Here is a 20,592-nt window from a genome sequence, read left to right on the forward strand (position 1 = left end):
ACACACTCGGGACTACACATAATAAGTCGATCAAGTTTTTTTAGTCCATAAACAATCACCTCATTTCGATCGAATGCGACACCGAAACACCACACGCTCTGCACCCGCCAATCATATTACTCCAAAATATATATTTAAATGAAAATTGAACACCAAAGGACCAAAAAAATCATTTAAAAAGATATATAAAATACCTGCTCAAGTCATTCAACGAAAAAATATTGTTTTCAGCTGTTGCTATGTTATTTTCGAAGAGGTAAAAATTAAGTCACAAATTACTCATTTAAGATTTCAAATCTATTCATTTTCATTATCAAAATAATAAATAACATGAAAATAAATATTTTACCAGTGACAAATGTGATTTAAATATATTTTTTCCGAGTTTAATTTCTACTTATATAAACAATTATAAAACTTTGTTTTATCCCAGAATGCAATTCCGTAAAAATGGCATCTTATGTAAGTCGTCTGCTGCGACCATCTCGTCGAATTCTTTCAAATTTTGAGAGAAAATCTTTCGTAAGTTTTAATTTTTTACTCATTTCATTAATATTTTTCACTCAATCAAAGTTGTAGTGACTTTCCAAACACTTTTTTTACCTTTCTAAAAGTGAATTGAAGTTTTATTTGGTCAGGAAAATGACTACGGTCCCATGTGTCCGAAATGGTGTCGCCATAACTCTACCTCTCTAACAACAATGAATGAAGCACCAGACTTTGATCATGTCCCCACCCTTTTATTTATTATGAATCATAATTAGATTTATTTCATGTTTTAAATATAGATCTAGATGTCGACTATGTGTGCATGTTAAGCCTCTCTTGTAGTTGTACACTTTGTTTTTTCCGTTCTCGGACTGTCTACTTGGTGGATACACATTTTGAATAAATATATTTTCATCTGTTCATAGATATAGAGAATAATACAAAAGAATAATAAGTGAGGATATAACATCATCTGTATTGTTAAGTCAGCAAAATATCAGGATTGGTACATCAATAATTTGCTCATCGAATATTCATGAAGACGACATGTCACATGCATAGAAATATTTCACCAAAGACAAAGTAATGCAAAGCTTTTTAAAATTAAAATGTCACAATAACATAAATTTGTTAGCTAGGCCTCTATCTTTTCTGATTTTAATGAAATTTCCATTGTTTTGTTTAATTGTCTTGTTTAATTGTCAGATTTTACTGTATCTGTTCAAATCAATAATTTCAGCTTAGAATATCTCTTTAAACCACTATAATTAACCTTTCATTAATTTAGAAGTTTTTTGCTCTTTTACTTTTGATATTTTGTGTAGTAAGTATTTTTCCATTAGATCTGCCAAGTAATGTAAATAATTTGTGCCAGATAGATACATGGGCTTGATCAGTCAGTTCTAAGTATCTTTTATTTCCTTTTATTCGTATCAGGTATTAAGAGAGACGGCATCCATGAGTACATATCAGTCTCCTTCAGGTGAACCCAGTATTCCAGAGTGGAAGCAGCCACAGAATGAAACCATTGAGCTGAAAAGAGCAAGGCTCATTTATCAGAGTCGTAAAAGAGGAATGTTGGAAAATGGAATTATTCTAAGGTACTTTTGACATGCATCACCATTTTAAAGAGAAATTCCAGTAGTTGTAGTAAACACTGATTTCATGAGAAAGTCTGTAAAACCAGGCTTAATTGTCAGTATATCATCGAGGATCTAGATCTGGTACAGTTACATAAACTGAACTTTGTGAAATCTTGAAATCTACGCTGAAAAATGTTCAGACTGAACTTCCCCAACACAGATAAGCGCACGTGGGACTGTGTATAATTATTGCTTTGAGCGTCGGGCCCGACGCTCTACCCGAATCCTGTGCTTATTTGCTGATTTCTCAGCAATTACACAATTTCTTCTAGAATCCTTTGGCACATGCGTTTCATTTATACAAACAGACACTTTGGTGGTCATTTCATTGGATTCTGTACGAACTCATTTTGATATCGTTACCAAAACTAGCATTTACCTTTAAATGGATGTCTCATTTAGGTCATTCCAATATTCACATGTGATGCATTTAAACAAATGATGTTTGTACATTGTAAGGAAATAGTATAAAAATTGGTGATTGATATTTCAACCACATCTTATTTCTAAGCCCCCTCACAGTCATCGAAGACTTTTTCTTATAGAATAAATCCGCGCTGAGCAATAATTATTCTGTTTGGCAACAAACAACTTCTCATGCTTCATTTTCATTTTTGAAATATTCTTATTCAATTACAGTAAATCAAATACAGTAATCTGTATTCCTAATCCCATCTCTTCTGCTCCATGTCCAAATCTCTCTTTCCTCTCTTCCCCTATTTTCTGCCTCTGTTTCTTCCTCTCACTCATCCTTTCTTAACTCAGCATACATTTATCCCCTGTCTATTGAATCCCTACTCAGTTTTTTTTCTATAAGATATTTTTGATAAAGACATCAGTCCAAATGTTGATCCCGAGCTAGCTGCCATGTTCATATTTGACCACTGAATATATGAATATATACTGTCTGATATGAGTATTGTGTATTGTTTAATGTATAGTGAAATGATCATGTGTCACTAATCTTTAATCTCACTTTGTTTACACATTACAGCACATTTGCTGGTCGTTATCTAGAGGGATTTGATGAAGAGCAACTTGACCAGTATGATAACCTGATCAATAAGCCTGGCAATGATTGGGATCTCTTCTATTGGGTAGTTGGTAAGTTAACACATCAACTCCTGAATTATATTATTCCCATGACCTTTGCATAGGGACCATGCATACAACAGACCTATAGCTTGATGTGTTATCCAATGCTTTACCAGATTAGCAACAACAACCAAAAAAAAAAGTTAGGGACAAGCACCAATATTACTTAAAACATATTTGAAGGAAATATCTGAAAGAAAATTGTCATATTATATTCAGAAATGAAAACCCCCAAATATTCTACTAGAAATAATGATTCTATTGGTGTTGAAGTCTGGTTTACATGTGATCAATCCTTTTTTTAATATTTTTTTTAATAGTTTTAAAACTTGTTTCGACATAGAAGTTGTAGAATTTATGTCAAACAACCTTTATGCTACTATTTAAGCAGGGAATATTCTTAGTTTACTTTTAACCATAGATGACTCACTATCATTTTTATAAGTCATTCTCTGACAAAAATAAGCTGCAAAAGAGCTTCTATTGGGTTCAATACAAAATATAGTTTGAAATCAAAAGAATTAAAAAAAAACAGCCTCCATAATAATAAGCCTTTTAGTTTTTCAGGAATTGGTTTCCACTTTTGGTTTTGGCTTTCCCTGGCCACTTTTCTGTTCTTTTGTATCAATTTATGAAAATCATTAAAAAAGATAACATATTAATGTACTGAAATTAAATTTATACATGTAGATACATTGCATTTCAAGAAATGATTTATAGTCAATTAAAAATAAATAGTGTAGTTATAATTTGTATTATTGTATAAATGAATAAATTATATATTGTTAAAACATAATAAATACAATATAATGCATCTATGATATTGTATTCCTAAATTTCCACAGAGCACAAGCCAACACCTGAGGAATACGACCATGGAGTCATGGATCTCCTGAAGACATTTGCGAAGAATCCTGACATGGAATCACGCATCAGGCAACCTGATCTTTCAGAGAACGAACAGAGGCACACATGAGAAAAGATGACCGGTCCAGAGAAATGAAATCCTTCTCGAGAAATGGACTGTTTATATTAAAATATGTCAAACCAAATGTGGTTGATATTGACTTGATCTACAAGCAGATGGTCTAACACCATCATGGCTAAACCCACTTGGTCTACTGTAAATTTAGTCTAATTACCATTTGGTCTATCCATCACTTGGTCTCGCTTTCATTTGGTCTCATGCCCAAACAGTCTGATAACCACTTTTGCCTACTTCATATTTTGCACTTTGTCAAATGAAACTTTGGCTCTTATACAGTTTATCAATTCATATACACTAGGGCTGTTTAATAGAACAAGTGTATTTTAGATGGAATGCATATAGCCTGAATGGAAATAAGACAAAGTGGTTGATGGGCTAAATGACAGTTAGACCAAATAGTTAGTAGATGAACCGGTTGTAGACGAAGAATGATTAGACCATGTGGGACCAGGCCAGATGGAAAGTAGACCAAGTGGCAATATACTAGTGGGCAATTTCATAAAATATCATGAAATATGTATGTCCGACCCCCTATATGTGGGGCCTTCATATCATTTTCTGTCTCTGATTTCCTGTTCTTTTGACAGTCTGTAATGTTCTAAAAGGACCATGATTTGGTCAGTTAATGAAGTAAGACTCGAGAAAAATGGGGGTCGGACGTACAAAAAGGTTGATCATTTTATGGAATTGCCCTACTCTAATTATTTTTGTGGTTTGCTGTAGAAGAGAGTGACTTTCAGTTTATTTTCTGGCCACTCGAGGAGGTGGCACGGACTGATTAGTCTCTGGTATCGTGAGGTATCATTGACAAAAATGAAAAGTCCTCTGATAATTATTGTTGGAGAGATTTGTGAAAGGGATTTTTGGTCAGTGCTTTCAGCTATCTTTGACAAAAATTGATAAAGCCCCTAAGCCATGAGAATTTTGGGTTGTTACTTTTTACATATTTCACAGTATGGTATCCTGGCAGTGAGCATTTGTCATCTCTGGTGCAGCTTCTTGTTCTCTGCATTCAGAATTTCTATAGAAATAAAAGATATAATCACTTAGGATTCAGCCCTCGTAATACAATAAGAGGATCTTTCTCCAAAGAGGTGCTGGTATTTCATTTTATATAATTTGTGATATGTATTCCAAAGCTTTTTCAATAGAAAAAAATACATGAAGATAAATTCATAATTTATATCTAGGTGGAGGGAAATGAGTACAGGTAACTGCTAAAGTCAAATATCTTTGGTCCATGTAAACCTATGGAGCAATCCTGGGAGAAATCTCACTTTGAATCGTGTTTTGTTCACTCTGGTAAAAAAATGCTTTATTGATAATTGATAACTGTTGATTATTCAACAAAAAGTTAACGTCAACCTATACGAGATTAACTGTACTTATGCTTCAGTGGCAGAAGATGAACCACATTAGCATTATAACATTAGTATAAGCAGACAATGCCCCCTTAGATTGCCTTTGTCCACAGAATGTCTTTGAATTGTCACTGTAAGATATCTGTATGTAAATATGAATAAATAACACATATACATGTATACCATTGGAAATTTCTATTGTGGTGTGTGTTGGTGTTCATGCATGTTTCAGGGGGCATTTTGACTCAGTGGCCGTATTCTCAAAAGAGATTTTGATTGTACCATGTTACAAAACCATGGTTTATGCAGATTTCTCGTATTATCGCACTGCCCTTGCCAAAAGCGCGCATTCAATTGGATTTTTTCAGAGTGTACACAATGAACTAAGTATAATTTTTTTTTTTTTAAATCGGCATAGTCCATGGATTTTTACCATGGTGCAATTGAAACCTCTTTCAACAATACGGGCTAATGTGATGGATGATGGGGGGGGGGGTGGATAAAAAAAAAAAAAAGAATTTTTCTCCATATTGCATTTGCTTACTTTTGAAATGATTCTGGACTTATTTTGAATTCATTATTTTTCTTATATATCGATACCACCCTTCCAGCCCTTTTAACCAAAAAAATAAAAATAAAATTTTACTTTAGGACAGGGACAGTGTCTCACATACAAGAGTTTCATACTAAAATAAAAAAAGTTCTCATCTCAGACCTCGCACAGGTCAAAATTTAATTACTTTCCTCAAAATTCTAATTGGTTTGGAGGTTTGTTTGTAGGCTTAAATGATGGACAAAACCAAGGTGGCACTTCATAGAGCTGAATGTAAAATAATGCATGACTGGACTCGCAATGGTGTCCTGTTCGTATGTGTCATATTAGATTTCAAATCATTTTGATTCCCAACGGCTAAAATTGAAACACAATATCGGTAGTCCAGATTAAAATTCTCGTTGTTAACAAATGTCTCACTGCTACATGTAAGTTGAGTACCTGTCAAATTTTATGTGCATTGTATGAAATTCACTCCAACTATATTCAAACAGGAAAACATGGGGCATCCCCATTACGTCTTACCCCCGTTTGAAAACGGACCGCAGATCAGATGGCAAACTGCGGTATTTCACCCCATTTTGCATTTGAAAATCTAAAACATCATTTCCAAGCCCTGGGGGTCGTTTCATAAAGCTGTTCGTAAGTTAAGAGCGACTTTAACAACGACTGGTGATCATCGCCAATGGTTTGTACCATTTACCGCAAGACATGATCACCATGCAGTCGCTCTTAACTCACGAACAGCTTTATGAAACACCCGCCTGATCAACCCCGCTTGGCCAGGTAATCCCCACAGGCCAGATTATGAGCGTTGAGCCAAGGACGAAATGATAAACAACAGCTGTGTATTACGTAAGTCTTCTCTGCCTGTAGAAGGACCTTCGGAATTAAATTATTGTATTCGATATTTAATCATGTTTTCAAAGGCATATTGTATTCAGAAATTCAATGCTAGACCATTTTCAATTTCGAACGAAGAAAATCAACCTCGAAATAAGGAAAGTAAGTGAATAAAAAATGGCGACATGTTTTCTCGGACCGCACTCGGGCTGTTGTGTTATCGGTCAAGAAACAGGTGTTTTGATAATTACATTGCATGCCTGTGGCAGTATGGTTTTCGTATTCGGAGAAGAGAATTCATTGAGAAAAAATGGGGTATAGTGTCATCAAATGGAGGTATTTCGTCATGCGTTCAGTACAAGGTTAGGTCACATGTCGTGCATAACGTACAAACAGCATTGTGAAACACCCCCAGGACGTTGTTATATTACAAAACACTTGTATAAAAATCTCTTTAAATTTTCCATGGTATGAATATGGTGGGAAAAAATAAAATTGCTTTCAAAATATATTTTTCTAAATACCTGACTTAATTCTAGGCATTTCCACAAAGAATCCCAAATATTGGCAGGCACATATTAATCTTATTTCAATTTTATAAATCTTTAATTTAATCTCAAAATTGATTTTCATCACATGGAATATATAATGATACATTTAAATAAGAGACATGTTTTATACAAACATAATAACAATTTCCATGAATACATGACGATGGAATATCATTCCTTCACATTTAAATTACTCAAAAACAATTTCAAATCATTCTTAGAAGTTTTTAACTTCTATATGGTTACAGCAATTAACAATCATAAATACCAACAGACATTTCAGAACACATACAATTATTAGGTATAGTTACCAATATTCATAATCAATGCTTCCTTTTTAATTTAACTTTGAATTTCATTTGTCAATAAGAGATATTGAAAATGAAATATTTGCTACAATGTACAACACCAGGAGGAAGTTGCAAGCAACTGATTTTCAATTACAGACACATTTGTAATTGATTTTAACTACATCCAATTAATCTATACAGCTTTCTGCTGTAAGAGGCACAGCATGATTTATTTACCAAGTTGCAGTTCATCACACGACTTATGAATAACTTCTTGGCCTGAAATTGACTAGGAATCAATTGCAAATGTCTTGTAACCCTTCCCCCTCCGAAATAATTCACTGCATGAATATAATATTGAGTTTCCAACAATCAACTCTGACTTTACGTAAATGGTTGGAGAGTCAACATTGATTTAATTTCATAGAGTCAAAGCTATTCCTGGCCCCGGTTGCATAAAACCAACAATTATGGTAATCTTTGTCATCAGATGAGACTTTACCATGGCAGTTACAATTGATGGCAGGGTTGCTATTAATGGCAAGTTTTATGCAACAAGGCCCTATAATCATATTTTACTGACTTAGAATGAATTAATATTGCAAAAATATACCTTTCATATTATTCTATAATTTCTAATAAGTTGAATAGATGTATCAAAATAAAACACATGAAATAAAAAAAACAAGCTACATATCATCTGAGAGCATTAGGCACCATGTTAAAACTACATAAAAATTCAACACGAGTGCATAATCAATTAAACCCATTTTGCTGGGAAGGGCCTGCTCTTTTACTACATTTTTTCAAATCAAATGAGTAACCATTCTGCACTTATTTTAAATCATAAACTCTTTATATTAGAAATATAACTTTTATCAATCAAAATAGGCAAGTCAAATCAATCTACTAAGAAATTACTTCCACATGTAGTTTTCTTTTCCTCTTCGTATCAAGGATTTGTTCATCACGCTAGCAGCTTGTGTACACAATGAATCTTTATATATACACCTGAAAATATACTTTTGTGCGAAAGCAGAAAGACAGCAAATGTGAGGGATACCAATGCAATACTGTAGGTGCATATATTTTTAGAAAGGAAAGTCCACAACTTCTTGAAAAAACAGGAAAACTGTTATAAAATACTGTCAAATCATCTCATCAAATTTTGCAAACAAGTTTAGGTCATTTAACATTTGAACCCCCCCTCCCCAGGTTTTAGACCTACTAGAATAAGCATGAATAAGCACACATTGCCCATATGTCCACCTAAATAACATGATGAAATTAATTGTGAGCCCAAGCTTAAGATATCTTTGTTGTGGAGGGGAGATAAACTAGGAGATCTACAGGGTTCAAATCTCCTAGAGTGAATCATATAAAATGAAAAAAATGTATTCATAAAAATGCATAGTCTATGTGGTGCAGTATGAACATGATCTTTATTAAATTATTGCATCCGCATATGGGGTCAAAGGTCATAAGTTTTGGTTGGAAAAAGTCACATGATTGAAAAAAAAGGAGATGTATGTCATGTGACCTTGTGACCTCAGTATCAATTCATACTTCCACGTGCATACACGAAAAAAATAAATCTCCATCAAATCATTCTGAAGCAATTTAATGTTCATAGTGATCTTTTCTTTATCTGACCTACTTGACCTTTGACCTCATGACCCCCAACATTCCTAGATAGACAAAGAAGAGGGTGCACATTTTGAATAAAATAATCAGATTACCAGAGTACTGATTATCATCTGCAAACTTTGAATGACAGATTGCCACATCGACATCAAACACTATTTCATCCAGATTATAGAGATGATTGTAGCACTAAATGACACTGAAATGCATCAATCTTGAACTGACTGCGACACTTTAATGAAGTCATAATTGAATTAATCTCATTTTGTCCTGAACTTCGCGGCCATGTCTTCTAGTACTGTCATAAGCTTCTCTTCATCGCCAGCTGACGATCTGGTCCATGCAAAAGTGAGATGTTTTGACTGAGGCTTGCGATCTGAAAAATAAACACAGGAAAATACAATGCATATGAAAAAATAACAAAATTAGACAATGTACTCAAGCCATTCATTCTCAGTATAATTGTCAACAATGTCAATGGCTGGATCACTCATTTGGAAATAGTATGAATTCATTTTTTTTTATTCAGAGCTACTCTCCTAAAGTAAGGACAATTCATCAACATTGCTGTTGAACACTTAATATAGGTTTTCCTGTCCAATTTCATCAGAGTTGCATTCAAATTAATGAAAGGACGTTCAAATTCGAAATATTTCGTCCACCCTCTACACACATGGTTCATTTTCATTTAGTCAGCATTCAGTTCCTTTCTATATCATTCCTTTGAATTTTGTAGAAATTCAATTTAGAGAGAAATTCGTTCAAATTAATGGCCCAAAGGTGTCATTTAATTTCGCGACAACGAACTGATCATTTAATTTCGCCTAAAATACCATTTTCAATTTCATTTATCGGCACACATATTTGCACTTTAAATGTCCAAATACAGATAACATGTTTCTGTGTTCATTTTTATTATTACGTTATTCAATTTTTTTTCAAACTTTACCCTTTCTACTTTTTTCTAATCTTTTCAGTTAGAATCATTATGTTTGATAAAGACATAATTCATGTAACACTTATAGGATATGGTTTAAACAGTTATTCTTTTAGTGACTGATGAGTGGGTGCAAGGGCAGATCCAGGATTTCCCAAAAAGGGGGGGGGGCACATTTTCCCGAGGAATTTGACGAGCAAGAAAAAAAAGTTTTTAACCAAAGAATAAGGGTACTTCGTCCACAAAAAAAATAATTGTGCCTCTCAAAAGGGGGAGTGGATGGATGACCTATGCCAATGGTAGGTATTTCTTTTCTTCATCATCTTGTTCTTTTTTATTTTACATAATTGTAATTTACAATACATCGTTTTGGGGAAGGGATAAGAAACATGGTAATGACCACAGACTATAGTTATGAAAGTGGAACAAACACGGGTTGTTGTTCCGAAAATGGTTTGTCAGATGGATGATACATTTCAGTAAAATTGTAAACATCCAATTTAGAAGTAAAACCCATTTCCATAGTTATTCAAAAGAAGTAAAAACCAACAACAACGAAAACACTGTCCATATCCTATAAGTGATTGCATATTAATGATTTTGAATTTCTAAACGTTCGCAAAGAGGGTACCGTTGCGAATTTAAAAACACTTCTTCAGCTATTTCAATTTGATCGTTCTTTATACATGTTTAAATGAGATAACTATGAAATCGCGTGCTGATCTCATAGGTCATTCAAATTAGTTGCAAATTGAATTATTACATCATTAAATCGGTTGAAATTTTGACGAAATTGGACGGGAAAACCTATACTTGCAAGTAATGTAAGTTTCATAACACAGCTTTGTAATGAGCCAATAATTTAATAAATGTAATAACTAATACACCTTGTAACTTTATATCAGTGGTTTGTTTGCAGTAACAAATATGCCTAATTTTCTAATTATTTTTCTAATGGTACTGGGGCAAAAATGATGATTTCACGACCCCCAAACAATGACCTACCCAAATAAAATCCTCCACTCTCTGCGTCCAAGGGGGCTTTCGCCAGGCACAACCAAAGGACAGTGTCTGCCCCTTGCTCTGGGGTCCTCAGTTTGTTCTTGAACCTAGCGTAGAAATCTGGCATGGAGTTCCGGACGGCCGGTGTGTCGGCCCAGCCGGGATGCATGGTAAAGAACTTGATCTCGGGGTATCTCTTGGCCCACTGCTCGGTCATGATCACCTGCTGACGCTGTTGAAGAAAATAAATATTACAAACTCAATGAGAAGAGAGACAATGTACAGAGATTAAACCTTGGCACGCTAATGCTGTAATTTCACACACTTTAAAAGATTAAAATTTAACATAATAATTAGTTTTCTGCCTTACATTTATACTGGGAAGGTAATAAATCAATTTTGGCAACATCTATAAAATGATGATAATTGTTAGAAATTTTTTTTATTTGTTTGGGAACAATCAAATGAAATAAAGTTTAAACTTCTACCAACCGTAACGATGTTTTTGACAAGCTTTCATTCATTCCTATGGACTTTCTCAAGCCAAGTGATCACTTACACACAATGCTGCATTGGCTCTTAGCATTGTTACCATGGTAGTTAACATTGGATCGCAAAGTTACTATAATAGTTATGCAACGGGGCCCAGATAAAAATTAAAGAATGATGAACTATCTTGTGCTCTAGATAAAGACTAGGGCGGTGTTTCACAAAGATTTAAGTATGACTTTAGGTATGAAATGCTTGACAGCATTGGTCAGATCATGTCATGAGGATGCGCACTACTGCATATCTATCAATAAGATCGCGCCTTGGGTATCATGTATGCATCGGCATTTAAGTGCGACTGAAGTCATACCTAAATCTTTGTGAAACACCCCCCTGGGCTAAGAACTTACTTTTTGGTGGGCATATGACATTGTTCCATCAAAGCTTTTCTCACTCTGTAAATTGTTTAGATCCAGCTTCTGTGTGTACATACCTCCGGAAGAGACAGTTATCTGAAAAAAGGCAAATAAATGCTAATTGGGTTCAAGCTTTCAAGAACCATTTACCTGTGGATGCAATCAACAGTTGCAACACAAAATTGTAATGTCTTGAATTATTCATATTGTATTTTCTTTGTATGTTCTTATATTTTGCAAACATGTATATTTCAGCCACTGGCTGCCAATCATGTATTGCCAATAAATCATTACTATTCTATTCTATTGAAAAGGTTCATACATGCACAAAAACCGTTTGTCAAAATTATATCACAAAAACATTTATCTTGACATGCCAAGTTTGCTCATGTTAGGCTTGTAAACCTTGACCTTTAAATAATATTTTTAATCAATCAGAGAGTCATGCATGGTATGGAATGTATATTAAATACCTCTGACATTTGAAATAATTCAAAGATTTAAAAACACAACTTTGCCATTAGGGGTCCATTACACAAAGTGAAAACTCAGATGCAAGTCCCAAATGGGTGCTTCTGACTGGTTGTAAAGTCAAATTGCATTTGAGTTTTTGGACTTGTGTGTAATTACAACTCTTTATGTAACAGGCTCCAAGAGACAAATAACTTTCAAGTAAACCTACTACTCTGGAATTCTCTGCTTTCTGTAAAACTGGAATGAGGAGTGAGGTCAAGATGTATGTTCCCAGAGCATTGGTCGCAAAGTTCATTTCATATCCAGCTGACGTCATCTCACGTGTGTTCACCATACAACCCGCATTGTTTACCTATGGGAATAAAGATTGCAATAATATTCTTAATGAAATCGATCTTAAAATGAGTGATCCTTTAAAATATGTATTTGATCACAACGATTGGACACTCACAACAGGAAGGTGTTTCATAAATGCTTGTAAGTTAAAAATGACTTAAAGGAGAATGAAACCTTTAGAACAAGATAGCCTGTGTGAAAACAGAAAAATCAAAAAACCAGATCAACGAAAGTTTGAGAAAAATCGTTTTTGAATATTGCGATCACTAATGCTATGGAGATCCTCACATTGGCAATGTGACAAAGATGTGTGATGTCACTTGTGATCAACTCTCCCCATTACATTAGTATATATTTCACTTAAATTGCCTCTTTATCACATCTTTCAGTAGATCATGTATTCTTTCTGTAGGAGGGCATGTGATACAGATTTTAAAGAATACATCATGGACAAAGAGATTGTATCACCATAAGAAAAAAGCAAAAAGAGACATTTGGGGGTATTTTATAGTCCATCAAAGGGGAAGTTGTTCACATATGTGACATCACACATCCTTGTCGCATTGCCAATGTGAGGATCTCCATAGCATTAGTGATTGCAATATTCAAATGCTCATTACTTTCTCATTGTTTGTCCGATTTTTCTCAAACTTTCGTTGATCTGTTTCTTTGATTTTTCTGTTTCAACACAACCTTACTTATTCCAAAGGTTTAATTCCCCTTTAATGAACCACTTTAAGAACCACTTTCTTGTGCTACTACCTGTTACACCCATATGTACTTGGTTTTCATTCAAGAACACATTTCAGTTGTGCCTGACGTTGTGCGTAACTTTACTAACAGCTTTATGAAAAATCCACCAGGAGTGGGAGAGAAAGAAAGTACATTCTCATTCAATGGAGGTTTATTTCTACCTAAATGCTCATTCTAAATCTTTCGGCTCAACTAGGCGAATTACTTTGTTTAAAAAAAAACAGGAAAAATGTATGTACCGGTATTTAATCATCTTTTGTTTTTCATTCGCGATGGTGTGGGTGACCAAAAATAGAAATAGCTGAGATTACAGAAGCTACAATTCTTTTGCACAGAGTACACAAAGAACTGAAAATAAGCTGGAAAATAAATGGCTGAAATCAGCTAAACGCCAGTACTGACCGCATAGAAATAATGTTAGCGCTAACAATGCACTAACAGAGGCACTGTTACAACTGGTAATGTGGCAGTGATGCCTAATGTTACAATACATTACTTACACATTAAACTAAATGTTTTGACTTCACAATCAGAAAGATGTGACTGGGCTTTACTGTTAGGGCTCTGTTAGGCTAACAACGTTTCAGTGCGGCTGGCACTGAACTCTCACATCTTTGATTTACATGTATAATCTTCTCATATTTTTAGATTCCAATACAATGAATTAATCATTTACTGCAAGTACAGATTTCAAATATATCCCTGCATGTAAGTTATTTAAAATATTTGAATTATGTGAATTGAGAGAAGTTACCATGGCATCACTTTCAAAAAGTCGAAAAGAAAAGAAAATGCTTATGGTCTTATCTGCGATACAGCATTTGACAACATCGTTAACTCACCAAAACATGTAGTTCCTTTCCACTTTCTGCAAATTCCCTGGCGAAATCAGACACTTTCTGCGAGTCTGACATATCGACAACATGAAGAAAAACTTTCTGTAAAAGATAATGCAAAAGGAAGCTTATATTTCTCTATTGTTTCCATGAGTGATTATTTCCTTTAACGAGTTGATATTAGAACAGATTATTATACAACTCCCAAGAAAGATCTACTGATTGGTCCAAATCTGATCATATGATTTTCAGCGAATTGCACTATTGCATCCAAAATGCACTATCCTGCACTCTGGCGTCAGAGTGCAGGATAGTGCGAGTTCTGGAATTATCTAGAATTTAGACCAAAAATAGCAGTTAGGGCAACTCAGTAACATGGGTGAAGGGGAGGGGGGGGGGTGTGTATAAAACAAACAATGCACGCATTCTTGTGCATAGAGGACCTAAACAATGAAATCTGTGCTCGACTCGCAAAATGGACATACCGCAATCGGTCCTGCAGACCTCGGTGTGCTATATCCATTGGCTCTTCTTGCACATCATTCATTATTTGGCCCTGCATGCACGCGCTTACGTGCATTATTTGTATAATATGACTCACTGACCCATGCCATTGTATATAATAATACAAATAATAATAGCAATATAGGATATTTGTATAGCGCATGTATCCACCATGTTAGGTGTTCAAGGCGCTCCTATATTACCCCAGCACAAACTTTCAACAAGTTGTGACAATATTGTGTCTATGTGGTCTAATTGAGATTATTTAGAGGGCACTATTTAGCACCCTTCCAATATGACTGAATAAACAACACAGCCTATAGAGTTTCACACTGGAAATCATTGTTTGGCATGTTATTATTCAGGACTCCCTAACTTTAGATAAGGACCAAGATGTCACACAAGTTGCCTAATATTGCACAAGTTTAGTTAAAACCAGAGAATTTTAGTCTGAAAACAAAACTGTTTACCTGATTTCCTGTGGTAGTTTCAATCTCTTGTTTGGCCTCCTCCCCTCTCGTTTGATTTCTACATATCATATGAACTGTGCCACCTGGATGATGAAAAGGAAAGAAAATGATTATAAGATTTAGAGCATATTTCAAACAAGGCAGAAGTGATTTTGTGTCTCGCCCACTTATGAAAATAACCATAAATATTGTGATTTGCGAAGGCACGCAACAGAATTGTATCAAAACTTCATTGTGAAATGACTGGGATGGAATAACACTTGTCATAAGAGTCTTGCCCATAAACATTAATGTTGACCTCAAAATGAACTTTGACCATACCATGTGATCTCCGAACACAATAACATGCAGGTCTCCGAAGTACACCTACAACCCAAGTTTGGTCGAAAAGTGACTTAAGGTTGCAGAGTTATGTGTCATAAGAGAGTCTTGCCTGTAAACTTCAACGTTGACCTGAAAATGACCTTTGACCTTACAATGTGACCTCTGACTGCAGCATAACATGCAGGTCCCCAAGTCCATCTACCATCCAAGTTTGGTTGAAAAGTGACTTACGGTTGTGGAGTTAGGTGTCATAAGAGAGTCTTGCATGTAAACTTTAATGATGACCTGAAAATGACCTTTGACCTTACCATGTGACCTCCGACTGCAGCATAACATGCAGGTCCCCCAAGTCCATCTACCATCTAAGTTTGGTTGAAAAGTGACTTACGGTTGCGGAGTTATGTGTCATAAGGTTTGTGACGGACAGACGACGGACGACATTTGGATCCCTAAGTCTCGCCTTCACCTCCGGTGGGCGAGACAAAAACTATTTGATATAAATGACATCAAAATTTTGTAAATATATGTTGCTAAATTTCAATTGATGAATCAATTGTAACAATACGAAATCAATTGTTACTTCTTGTTAAAATCAAGAGCAAATTTGCAAAGAATTGCCACTCTGACTTGTGTTTGATTAATATTCCATGGAGAAAGAAAATATAACTTGAATTGAGTCTTCGAGAAGTTAATCAACTGTACAAAGCTCTGTAAGTCTAAGATAACATTACCCGAATCCCTGTAATTATATAAAAGGAAGATGTTTCACAGGCTAGCTGTCGGAGTTTCTCAACAATCTCTTTTGTTGACGATCAGCCATGCTTTTGTTGACAGCGCTAGCTACAGTTGAGTATTTAGGTATCAAATTAAAGAGCATATTTTGAATTTTTTAGACATGTTTTCTTATCCGAATTCAGATAACACCTGCCAAGTTTATACACATTGATATCCTTTCTTGAAATTGCATGAATGAGGAATCATATACCATGTGAAAGAAGAGATTCTATAGAGCTTTTCAATGATGAGATTCTTAGCTTTTAGGTCACTTGTCTATTGTATTTGTGATTTTAATAGTTATGACAAATGAACAATAATTCTAATTTTTTATTTTTGTGGGATGCACTGAACATTACCTCTTTGAGCCACAGCAAGAGCAGCACTCTTTCCAATACCACTGTTAGCACCCGTGATGAGATAGGCCTGGTTAGATATATCGACATCTAACGCTGTCTTGTCAAAGGATTTTGCTGCATATTCATAGCCACTCCTAACAATATATATAGAGATAAAAAAGAATTATACATTATACTTCAATGCTGATTAAAGATATTAAAGATTTAAGGGTAATCAAGCATCCTCTGCAGTATAGTTTGTGCCAAAGCAGAAATATAAGAAAAAAAAAATTGCATAAGTTTGGAGTATAGGAATCAATGTTTGAAAATGGGATCATTCACTCAATATAAATTTCAAATTGGCACTTTGATGAGTTGATGACAAGTTAAAGATGTAACGGCAATTCTTCTCTTTGTTGTGTACTTTAACATCATTAGAGTGAAAATGCTTTTTCAATTGGGAAAATAATTAAACATCAAACAAAGAGCACACTGTTGTACATTTCGTTCCCAGTTTTAAAAAAATCTATTAGATTCTTATTAAGATTCAAGAATAAAAACAAAAACAGTGGCATTCTAGTTAATTTGTGTGCGAGGGTTACCTATTCAGCCAATCAGAAAGTCTTTTTGAATGGTGAAGAAAACACTTGTTTAAATTTCACAGAAGTAGAATGTACATGTAACTTATCAAGCCATCTCAATATTCCAGTTTTGATGAAAATAACCCTTCGAGAATTGCATAATTTGGCATTCAATAGTTTAACATGGATAAGGAATAACTTACTTGCAGAATTCTCTCAGTCCTTTGACGACAAACACGCTATTCCTGTAGATACTCATCACGGAACCAAACGGCCAGACACACGTAATCAAAACACCAATCACGCACAAGTACGTAGCAGTTTTCAGAAGGTGCATCAAATTAGATCCTTATTTTGCCCTCTGTAATTTTCAGTGAGCTATAAAGAAATGGAAAATTAGTTTAAAAAAAAAAGAATTGGTAGTGTCATTGATTTTCGCTGTAAACAAGTTAGTTGGAATGGATGGAGCTTTAACTGTAAGCGTTCATGTGATCATCAAAACATGTGCAGTGTTTTTTTTTTAATCATCTCGGTCTCCTTTATTGCAGAGTTGAAATTACTTTTTATTTTTAGGGAGCCATTTTGAAAAACAAATTTGAGCCATTTTCAGTTTTTGAAAGCCATTCTTTTTTTCATGATACAACACATGGTTTAGAATCGCAGTTTGTCCTGCTTGTTTACAAATTCATTTAGACTCTAATGTTTAGCATTTTAATTGATTTTTTCTTCATTGTTATTAATTGTTAAAAATGATTATTTAATTTAATGCTGTTTAAATGTTTATTGCTTGCATCTCATGTAAAATCAACTGGATGTTCTTTTAAAATTTTTCCATCAAATTGAATGGGTTGAAGTTTATCAAATTTGAACAGAATTTATACTCAGAGAAATCCTTTTCATAATTTTTAATTATTTGATAAACACTCAGTTTTTCACTCAAAAATTATTTTATGAAATATTGAATGCATCGCAGCCTGACAGTGACAGCTAACGTCAACATGTCAAGTTATTTCACAAGCTAAGGCCTAGGGGCTAAGCTACATGTACGCCTGTGCTAGCCGCAGCAGCTAAGCGCAGCTCACAGTCAATCATTAAAGCAACACAGTCAGGTATGAAGCAGCAGTGCCGAGGATGCATATCCATATGGAACTCTTTCCCGAGAATTGTCAATTGATTAGAGTTATAGACTTTATTTTCAAGAATGAAGGATCCATGAAAATGCAAAGCTTTTGTTTTAATTGTAGATCTAGTCCATGTAGTCTATTGATTTAGAATAGGTTTTTTTTTCGGGCGACATACAGACATATACCGACGCCTTTACGGTAACCGATACTGCGATAGACAGGAATGACCGTCGTTTCTGGGGATTTCCTTAACAATAACAATTCTGACATTTCACCATAATCCATGATCTTTATGTATTACTATTGGTGAGCATGGACTCTGCCTCTGGCTCTGGTCACTGGAGCCAACGTAGTTCAGCGGAACAACCAAAATACAGAGACTGAAGCTTTTGGTCTAGGTAACCGATTGCTTTCCCCAGCGGTCATGACCGCATCCATACCCGGCACCCCAGCTGAGATATCCCGCCTTCGGCTTCGGCGACGGCGGAGTTCATAATTCCCGAGTTGGCTCGACTAATTGAGCTCCACCCATAGCCGCATCCGTACGGGTTCGGTTTTGCCTTACGGATAGTGCGACTTCTGTACAATCTGTACACAGTCTGAAATACGAAACGATGCAAATATAGGCTGATCGCCGATTTGTCCACTTTCTAGCACTCAAAAGCATATTCAATCAATACTTACCACAGAAATATAAAAGATAAATAAGACTATGCTCCAGTGCTCTTGTAAAACAGTAGTAGTCCAGCAATACAAAATAAAAATAAATGTTCAGCCAAACGTCGTTCACAGCCGGCCAGGCCGGTCCAGGGCCAAATTACACAACGAAATCAGCTGGATATGACGTCAGATGTTGTATAAGTATGACGTCATTATAAACTTTCCTCCAATGAAAAAAATGATAACGATTCATTAGTTTCGAACGTTGTCTTTGGAAATGAACTGCCTAGAAATAAATAATGAGAATTTTAGTAATTTCCCAAAATGTCCAAAATTATTCAAACAGCTATGCATGATGGTGCTTCTAATGGGTCTCTAAATTATTAGTTTTCAGATACAATTGTGATGATTTTCCATTGCATATATTGTAGTAAAAGTTTCTTAACTCATATTTGTATGGATTCTCATTTTGTTTTCTTCGTTTTGGAAATAAGAAAAATACAAACTGAACTGAATCATCATTAATGTAATTTATTGTGATTTAATCAAGACCTTCCTTATTATCAAATCTACAAAATAAAAGCTTTATACTATTCACATGATGAAATACATAACGATTGTAGGCGACTTCATAGATTCATCATTTGCATTATAGTGAAAATTTAAAAAAATTGCCTCACTTTTATTTTTAGGTCCAAACTGTAATGAGATGTTTAGTTGTCATGTTTGATTTTCTCTGATTTGTTGAAATCAATTTATGGGCGCGTCGTGGTCTAGTGGTTCTGACTCTTGCCTTTCAAACATTGGGTCTTGGGTTCGAATCCTAGCCATGGCATGTTTTCCTTCAGCAAGAAATTTATCCACACTGTACGTGCTGCACTCGACCCAGGTGAGGTGAATGGGTACCCGGCAGAATTAATTCCTTGAATGCTTGAGTGCCTAGGAAGCCCAGCTAAAGCCGGGGTGATAATAGCAGGGCCCGCTGGGAGAACAGTTTTCAGAACTGAAGTGGCTACCCTGGGTAAATATACCTCTTTGATTATTATTTTTATTTTGGGGGTTGACTTTCAATCACATCAGCTGAATTTAGAGGTGATGCAAATTGAAAATTCTCAACTAGAAAAAACACCTTTTTGAGTCATTGTAAATGAATAATTTTGTAATAATCAAGCAAGATGCTTTAAAAATGTGGTCCTATGCACTTTGACATAATATATCATACAAATATCATTTCATCTTGTTTTGTGCTTCAAATGAAATTTTTTGACAGGTCATATGTTAATGTTTGAATAATCTTATCTAGTTAGATAAATGTCAGTCTTTATATACATATGTCCCCTCTCCTCCCCATTTCCCCTTTTTTTACTTCCACTAAATCATATACCATACAAATATCATTACATCTTATTTAGCACTTCAAATGAAATTTGTTGACAGGTTCTAAATTAACATTAATGTTTTTAACTTATGCAGCCAGATAAATGTCAGTCTTTGTCTACATCCCAGGTCTATGTATGTCCCCCCCCCCCCCTCTCTCGGTTTTTCATTCTTTCCCCCATTTCCCCTTCCTCTCCCCCTCTCTAATATCCAAGGTTGTAGCCCCATCTCCTTTTTCCCC

At 34.9% G+C, this 20,592-nt stretch overlaps 2 protein-coding genes across 2 annotated transcripts; one reads left to right on the top strand and one right to left on the bottom strand.

Moving 5' to 3' along the window:
• The first annotated feature begins 427 nt into the window (after window positions 1–427).
• On the top strand, window positions 428–5,255 carry LOC129278592 (succinate dehydrogenase assembly factor 2-B, mitochondrial-like). Its single transcript, XM_054914734.2, has 4 exons — window positions 428–522; window positions 1,426–1,589; window positions 2,626–2,735; window positions 3,572–5,255. Exons 1-4 carry the CDS (start codon window positions 451–453, stop codon window positions 3,700–3,702), a joined length of 477 nt encoding a protein of 158 aa, XP_054770709.1. The 5' UTR covers window positions 428–450; the 3' UTR covers window positions 3,703–5,255.
• Window positions 5,256–7,049: 1,794 nt separating this feature from the next.
• LOC129279380 (dehydrogenase/reductase SDR family member 12-like) lies at window positions 7,050–19,190 on the bottom strand. The gene is made up of 9 exons (XM_064111001.1): window positions 18,999–19,190; window positions 17,394–17,568; window positions 16,631–16,764; window positions 15,174–15,256; window positions 14,206–14,301; window positions 12,483–12,626; window positions 11,795–11,896; window positions 10,899–11,127; window positions 7,050–9,332 (listed from the first exon to the last, which is right to left on the bottom strand). Exons 2-9 carry the CDS (start codon window positions 17,525–17,527, stop codon window positions 9,217–9,219), a joined length of 1,038 nt encoding a protein of 345 aa, XP_063967071.1. The 5' UTR covers window positions 17,528–17,568; window positions 18,999–19,190; the 3' UTR covers window positions 7,050–9,216.
• Between the last annotated feature and the right edge of the window lie 1,402 nt (window positions 19,191–20,592).

The sequence above is a fragment of the Lytechinus pictus genome, chromosome 16 (genome assembly GCF_037042905.1).
Source record: "Lytechinus pictus isolate F3 Inbred chromosome 16, Lp3.0, whole genome shotgun sequence".
NCBI lineage: Eukaryota > Metazoa > Echinodermata > Echinoidea > Temnopleuroida > Toxopneustidae > Lytechinus > Lytechinus pictus.